Below are 8,885 nucleotides of genomic sequence, written 5' to 3'. Positions count from 1 at the left end.
AAAAACCGGCGAAAATTGCAAGGCCAACCCTTGTGAATTAAAAAAAACGGTCGAAAATGACAAGACTTACCCCTTTTGATTTAATTTAAAAAACGGTCGAAAATGGACAATATTGTAAGACTAACCCTTGTGGTTTTAATTTTAAACTTACCCCTTATGATTCGGGCAAAAAGGTCGAAGATGGAAAAACTTGCAACACTCACCTCTTGTGATTTGATCAAAAAACGTTCGTAAATGGAAAAACTTGCAATGATTTGATGTTTATGATTTGATCAAAAACGGTCAAAAATGCAGAAAATTGCAAGACTTACCCCTTGTAATTTGCCAAAAAAAAAAACCGGTCGAAAATGAAAAAACTTGCAAGACTTACCCCTTATGATTTGATCAAAAACGGTCAAAAGTGCAGAAAATTGCAAGACTTACCCCTTGTAATTTGCAAAAAAAAAATGGTCGAAAATGAAAAAACTTGCAAGACTTACCCCTTAATTTGATCAAAAACGGGCGAAAATTGAGAAAATTGCAAGACTTACCCATTGTGATTTAACATAAACGGTCGAAAATTGACAATATTGTAACCCTTATGATTCGGACAAAAACGGGCGAAAATGGAGAAAAATGCAAGACTTACCCTTTGTGGTTTGTATGATCAAAAACGGGAGTAAATTGCAAGACTTACCCCCTTGTGATTTGATCAAAAACGGGCGAAAATGGAGAAAATTGCAAAATTTACCCATTGTGATTGAATATAAAAAAAACGGTCGAAAATGTAGAAAATTGCCAGACTTACCCGGCCTTGTGATTTGATTGAAAAAACGGTCGAAAATTGACAATATTCTAAGACTTACCCCTTGTAATTTGGTTAAAACACGGTCAAAAATGGACAAAATTGCAAGACTTACCCCTTGTGATTTGATTTAAAAATCGTTCGTAAATGGAGCCAATTGCCAGACTTGTGATTTATTTTTAAAAAAAACGGGCGACAATAGAGAAAATTGCAAGACTTACCCCTTGTGATTTGATTAAAAACGGGCGAAAATGTAGAAAATTGCAAGACTTGGGAAAGGGAAAGATTTACAAGTCTACCCCTTGTGATTTAATAATAATAAAAAACGGTCAAAAAAGGGGGAAAAATGCAAGGGTTACCCCTTGTTATTAATTTACAAAAACTGTTAGAAATTAAGAACATTGCAAGGCTTGTGATTTGATAAAGCAAATCCGGTCTCAATACTTTAGTATCCAGATCGTAAAGTTTATTAAAATTAAAGTAAATTTGTGCAGAAAGTTAGTGAGAGTGAAGACCAGGCATTCAGGGGACTCAAAGTCTAGTCGAAACCAGCGTGGTGATCACCCATTAGTACCCTTATGGGATGGCTAGTCCCGGCCCCTCCTTTACTTTCCCACCCGGAATAATCACCCTGCCCTAATTTGGGGAGAGACATGACAGACCCCAATCCATTACTGGTGCTAGCAGTAAAAGTCATGTCCCTGTGGTACGGGGCGGGATTCGAACCGGGTGTACCAGCTCTGGAACGCACGCAATTGAACGATCCAGTGCACCGTGTCGCCACAGTGCCCGTTGGTGTTTGTAGCTGGTTTTAAAAACTACTTATATAACTCACGCGTGACTATGAGCAAAATATAAAAAAAACGCGACCGGGTGTTGAACCAGGGTCTCGTGGCTCTCAGCCAATTTGCACTTCGTGAAGCTACGGCGCCAGCTAACGGAACTGCTAACCACGCAACTATAGACGGAACTACATGTTAGTGTTCATATGTGAAGTGTTACTGTGAACACTTCATTCATATTGGAAAATATCATAAAATGGTGTTGGCATATTTAACATATTTTGCCCAAATATTGAAAGAAAATTAGTTGGTCTACCATTTTTGTCAAATGTTGGTTAAATTTGTTTTCTGATCACACTGGGAATGCAAACAGCTAAAATGGCAGCAGAATTAATGTACTGCTTTAAAGAAGAACTATACAGACACTGCATTTAAGAGTAAATTCCTAAGTTAACTAATTTTTGACTCCCAAAATGGCGAACACACCTGTAACTGGGCTGAGCATGAATTGTCCCAGGTGTGTCAACAATGACTCTACAGCCGTTTTACGAAAAGCTAGGATTAATACTATCTCAAGTTAAGACGAAGGACGAGTTACTCGTCCTAACTTAAGATGTGTCCAATTCGCCGTAAGTTAGGAACAGTTTGGTAAAATCGATGGCAGGTCTCATAAATGAGAAAACAAACTCAAAATAATGACACAAATTTGTTTGGTTTATTCACTATTCAATTAGCTTACTGTACACCTAAAGTAATAAATAAGCACTTTACTTCTTGCATGTTACACATAAAATATCGTAAACAATATTTTTAAAGGGACACAAGTTGGTTATTACTCAAAATAAGCGTTAGCAAAAAAACTGACTTGGTAACGAGCAATGGAGAGCTATTGACAGTATAAAACATTGTGAGAAACGGCTCCATCTGTAGTAGCGTAGTTTTCAAAAACAAAAGTTATTTTCCACAAAAACATTTGAATTTGAAGACCTCAGAGTTAAGATTTTAAGGTCCTGAAATCAAGCATCTGAGACAACTTCGTTTTTGACAAGGGTGTTTTTTCCTCCATTATTATCCTACAACTTCGAAGACTAATTGAGTTCAAATTTTCGCAGGTTTTATATTTAGTGCATATTGTTGAGATACATCAAGTGAGAAGACTGGTCTTTGACAAAAGTGTCCAGTGTTTTTAAAAGAGACTACAGCGTGAATTATGCTTGACCCTTGAAAAAAACTATATTTGTATTTCGTTAAAGAAGACACATACATGCAGTACACCTACGTACTACAATTACAATGACAAGATCATCATCACAGCACAGCATGGTGTGTCGTGGGTGTGCGATTTAGTTCACTGGGGCCCAAGTTTTGATGTTGTCAGTACTCAGACTGTGGGTTCGAATCCCGTTCATAACACTTGTGATTTTGAGCAAGGCATTACCATAATTTTACCAAGAATGATACACACGCCTTTCATCCTTACGTCCTATGAAAACAGTGGTACCGGATCTGGGTTATAAAAATTTACTCTTCCCCAAAAAATCATTGATGTTCTTACCCTTTAACAAAAACACCCAATCCCGCCCAGAAACAGATAAACCCAATAATTTGTGGTTATGATCAACAGCTTATGTTTAAATTACATGTGTGTGCATAATACTGAAATACAACAATACGGCCAACACGGCTAGTTGCTACAGTCAAAGCCATACTGTAGTTGCCAATTTGGATATCTAGAAACTTTATCGGTGGTTAAAGGGAAGGTACACTATTGGTAACTGTCAAAGACCAGTGTACTCACTTGGTGTATCTCAACATACAGGCATAAAATAACAAACCTGCGAAAATTTTAGGTAAATTGGTCATCAAAGTTGCGAGAAAATGATGAAAAAAAAAACACCCTTGTCGGACGAATTTGTGTGCTTTCAGATAGTAATAAATGACTTCTCGCTAGATGTCTTTTATTATTTTAGTGAGAAATTACCTCTTTCTCAAAATCTATGCTACGTACTTTAGAGGGAGCTGTTTCTCACAATGCTTTATACTATCAACAGCTCTCCAATGCTAATTATCAAGTAAGTTTTTAAGTTAATATATGTTTTGAGTAATTACCAAACGTGCGTACCTTCCCTTTAATGTAAACTTGATCACAATATCTTTGTAAGGATTTGAAACTTTGCATGGTGGGAGTTTAAATTTGGTGATGTTTGCGGTAGCACCACGTGTAAATCTCTTTGAGTTGTGTTGACAGAATTCAGCATTTCTCCTGAAGACGATCAGAGCATATTGATCAAGACATTGAGGTGTCAACCTGCTGTTCTGTTCAGAACCTCAACCACTTAAAGGATATTTACTTAGGATATATATGTTTAAACAATAATAATAAAAAATACCAGCCAAATATTAAAGGCAGTGGACACTTTTGGTAATTGTCAGAGACTAGCCTTCACAGTTGGTGTATCTCAACATATGCATAAAAAAACAAACCTGTGAAAATTTGAGCTCAATCAGTCATCACACTTGCGAGATAATAATGAAAGAAGAAAACACCCTTGTCACACGAAGTTGTGTACGTTTAGATGGTTGATTTCGAGACCTCAAGTTCTAAATCTGAGGTCTCGAAATCAAATTCATGGAAAATTACTTCTTTCTCGAAAACTATGGCACTTCAGAGGGAGTCATTTCTCACAATGTTTTACACCAATAGTGTCCACTGCCTTTAAACTAGTAATACAAAAATAGTACCGTTTTCAAACCATGTAAAGCCTTTCACAGCACTTTGCATTATTTCCCCACTTCATCGGGTAATTAGCAAACTTACTCAACTACTATGCAGCACCCGCAGCCAAATCATTCACTCCATTATTCCCTACCCTCACTGATAACCACAGAGGCACCCTACCCCTCAAAGTCTTCTTCATTTCTTGGGGTGTCGTGGCCGAGCGGACAAGAGCACCAAATTCAAACTCTGGTGATTCTGTTCAGCAGAGTGTGGGTTTGATTCCCGGTTATGACACTTGTGTCCTGAGCAAACTGCTTCTCTCCATCCCGGGGTAAATGGGTACCTGTGAGGGCAGAGATGGTTCTTGTGATCGATTTAGCCGAGTAGCGCATATTAATGTTACACCCCCAGGGAGCTGAGATGGTTTAAAGGGACACACCGGCTCACTGTTTACGCAATTTAGGAGTGTAGAATCATAAAATAATAATGTTTTTATAGATGGTTGCTGTAAAAAAATCATCAAAATGTCATGTATTTAGCGAAAAATGGAAAAAAAAAAAAAAGCGGCCATATAACAAGCTTCCGTTACACGGACTCTTTGAATGTGAATCTTCCGTTAGATTTTTCACCATTATTAACATTTTGTAGTGATAATTTGAATACATGATATTTTTCATCTTATTCGTGAATAATTTTGTAAAAGAAATATTTGAAATTTGGTTAAGTAAGTTACTTTTAGACGGCTGAAAGTAAAACTAGCCCGGAAGGTCACGTGATTGTTTGTACCCCTTTTTGGTGAGAACAATCACGCGACCTGCGTTTTTGTCTTAAAATGCTCAAAAACGGCTAAATTAAGGACTGTTCTTCTTCATTCCTGGAAGACAGTTGAAGTCATATCTTAGTCTATTTTGTAGCCCAAATAGCCCAATTCGGCCGGTGTGTCCCTTTAAGGAATGATTTAGGGCCCAGTGACCAGGGGTAACAATGTTGGAGCGCCATGAGCAAGAAGCCATTATTATTATTTCTTGGGAGGTAAGGTGGTGGTATATCTGCAAGGGTAGGGATTGCTTGTGTTAATGATTTACTCGAGAGGAAAAAAATATTAGAAATAATACAAAATAAAAACAGAATTTCTTTCAAAGAAAATGAAACCAGGAAGGAAGACTTGAAGCACATGATTATTTAGTAAGTTTGCATAAATAAAAATGAAACCTTAACAATATGAACATTATTGTGTAACAAAATAAACCTTTGAAGGAAGTTTCAATAAATATTAATCTATTACACATTGTCAGTTGGGTTTATGCTATTACAAAAATATACAGATATTTATCTAGACTAACCCCTTTACCTCAAAATCCTTCCACCCGAGTTTGATGTACTACCCTTTTAAAGACATGTACACATTCGGAATAACTCAAAATATATATTAGCAATATAAGCATAAAACCTTACTTGGTAACAAGCCACAGAGAGCTGTTGATAGTATAAAACATTGTGAGAAATGACTCCCTCTGAGGTAACGTAGTTTTTGAGAACGGAGTTTTTGAGAACGGAGTTTTGTAATGGAGTTTTTTCTCACTAAAATAATAAAAGACTTCTGGCCAGAAGCCTTTTATTCCTTTCTGAAAGCACATTAGTTTGTACAACAAATGGTGTTTTTTCTTGCATCATTTTCTTGCAACATCAATGACCAGTTGAGTCAAAATTTTCACAGGCTTGTTATTTTATGCATGTGCTGGGATACACCAAGTGAGAATACTGGTCGTTGACAATTACCAAACGTGGTCAGTACCTTTAAACTTTGACATTTATTTATCATTGTATTTGGCATGAAGCAAGTCACAGTTTTAACCACTTTACCATGAACCAATACCACATTAACTAGACTACCGAGATTGCCCAGTAGCTAGAGGCAGTTCGAATCCTAATGTATGTTTTGGCAGCAAGTAAAGCAATGGTATAATAGATGTTAAATTTGCCTGGCATGGTGACTGCACCCCATCCAACTGGTGGGAGTGTATGAACGTTCACAAACAGTTAAGCACAGGATTTTAAATGTTAGGTACAGAAAGTGGTTCTTATTTCATAAGCAGAAACATTTCCAAAGGAAAACTTGTCTCTTAAAGGGACTGGACACCTTTGGTAATTGTCAAAGACCAGTTTTCTAACTCGCTTTATCTCAACATACGCATATCAAAATAACAAACAGCTCCATTGCTCATCACCAAACTTAGTTTTTATGCTTATACTTATTTTGAGTAATAATAAATAGTGTCCACTGCCTTTAAGCAAACTTTTGCAGGGAATCAGTCACATACAATGTACATCACATAGTAGTTTGGCTGGTAACCTGTTTCTAATTTTTGTGCTTTAGCTTAGCTTGTTGACATTGGCCCCTATTCTCAAACCCAGGAAGAACCACACCTTGATTTGCATACACAGAATATGCATAATTTATTACAAGTACCTTTGTGATTTAAGCAAACATGAATATGCATATTAAAAATATTAATGTACGAATAAATTATCTACGTATTTGCATATTAGTATACATTCTTTTTTCTTACAACAGTCCACGATTACCATACCAAGCACCCTGAGAAAATTTAAGGTTAAATACATGTAACATAAAAGTTAATACACATACATGATATACATGTATATACCAGACATTATGAGGTCGATCCACCGTCTGGGTAATAAAAACGTTTTTGTCTGCTGTCCCTGGTAGTTCGTTTAACTCTGGTTCAATACAAAGGGACCAGTTATTTCCTTCCTGCCTCGCTTTGGTTCCACTGAGTTGCATGGAAGATTTACAAGATGGCCACAACCATACAGGTTTACAGCTCCCACTAAGACGTGATCATCATGCAGAATTGAGTCTTACCGTCTTACTGTTTTCTGAGCACTGTGTGGCAGTACTGCCGCTAATGCGTCAGCTCAATGTCCATCCCTATAAAGTCTACTCTGTTGATGGTACCCCCTTGCTCTAAAAGGTTTCCTGTCAGAATCTGAAGTTCACTTCAGAGGCAACTTTCTTAACAGTCCTTGGTTACTTCGCTTCAAATAGTGGTTGCTTCACTGCCTCCGTCCGCCAGAGTTCTTTCTGCAGAGTTTGAAGAGTTTGAAGCCCCCCCCTGATAACTCCTGTTAGTGAAATCTGTGGGTTTGAGCAACTGTTCATACTGCCTCCTTTCACCTTTTTCCTTTTAAAGTATCACTGATCATGTATTGGGCACTTCTGCAGAGGTTGAAGCCTCTGCCTGATAATTCCCTTTGGAGAAATCTGTGGGTTTTATGAGCAACTGTTTACTATGTTGTCTCATTTTGCCATTTTTCTTTTTCAGTAACATATTGGTATTCTGAACATCACTAGAGGTTGAAGCCCCCGCCGGTTCATTCCCATTGGTAAAATCTGTTGGTTTGAGCGACTGTCCATTGCCTCCTTTCACCATTTTCCTTTTCTACCAATTGTTATTACCGATTTGTCATTACCAGTCACGTATTGTGAATTTCTGCAGAGGTTGAAGCCCCCGCCGGTTCATCCCCGTTGGTGAAATCTGTAGGTTTGAGCGACTGTTTACCCCTGGAATGCAGACCAGTCATCTGTAGTTGAGGGTTGAAGAGTGTTTTACCTGTGCCGTTCCCAATCAGCTGTCAATCAAATCATATCAAGAAATTTACCAAAATCGTCTGATGAAATTGGAATCAACAATTAAAAGCTGTGGACACTATTGGTAATTATTACTCAAAATAATTATTAGCATGAAACCTTACTTGGTAAGGAGTAATGGGGAGAGGTTGATAGTATAAAACATTGTGAGAAATGGCTCCCTCTGAAGTGACAGTTTTCCAGAAAGAAGTATTTTTCCACAAATTTGATTTTGAGACCTCCAGAATTAGATTTTGAGGTCTCAACATCAAGCATCTGAATTAGCACAACACTTCATGTGACAAGGGTGTTTTTTTTCCATTATTATCTCGCAACTTCGGTGACCGATTGAGTTCAAATTTTCACAGGTTTGTTATTTTGTCTGTACGTTGAGATACACCAAGTGATGAGAAGACTGGTCTTCGAACAATTACCAATAGTGTCCAGTGTCTTTAAAGGTATACATTGATGAGATTCAATTTGTATCTCATGTCAGGCTATGTATATACAACTACATTCATGGAAATCCAAACAAATGTACTTGGAGGTTTCAGTAATAAAAACATTGTTTAAAGGGAAGGCACACGTTTGGTAATTACTCAAAACAAATATTAACTTAAAAACTGACTTGGTAACAAGTATTGGAGAGCTGTTAATAGTATAAAACATTGTGGGAACTGACTCCCTCTAAAGTAACAAAGTTTTTGAGAAAGAGGTAATTTCTCACTCAAATAATTAAAGACTTCTAGCTAGAAGTCTTTTATTCTTATCTGAAAGCACACAATTTTGTCCAACAAGGGTGTTTTTTTCCTTCCATCATTTTCTTGCAACTTCGATGACCAATTGAGCCCAAATTTTCACATGCTTGTTACTTTATGGTTATGATGGGATACACCAAGTGAGAAGACTGGTCTTTGACAATTACCAAACGTGTACCTTCCCTTT

At 37.2% G+C, this 8,885-nt stretch overlaps 1 protein-coding gene across 1 annotated transcript in view; it reads right to left on the bottom strand.

Moving 5' to 3' along the window:
- Nucleotides 1-2,259: 2,259 nt before the first annotated feature.
- The window catches only part of LOC139952279 (NIPA-like protein 2), a 37,542-nt gene continuing 30,916 nt past the window's right edge, over nucleotides 2,260-8,885 (bottom strand). Inside the window, exon 13 of the mRNA XM_071951360.1 lies at nucleotides 2,260-7,942. Coding sequence (XP_071807461.1) covers nucleotides 7,787-7,942 — 156 coding nt within the window. The 3' untranslated portion in view covers nucleotides 2,260-7,786. The remainder of the gene's footprint in view (nucleotides 7,943-8,885) is intronic.

This window comes from Asterias amurensis, chromosome 20 (genome assembly GCF_032118995.1).
Source record: "Asterias amurensis chromosome 20, ASM3211899v1".
Taxonomy (NCBI): domain Eukaryota; kingdom Metazoa; phylum Echinodermata; class Asteroidea; order Forcipulatida; family Asteriidae; genus Asterias; species Asterias amurensis.
This window is presented reverse-complemented; position numbering and strand designations above follow the sequence as displayed.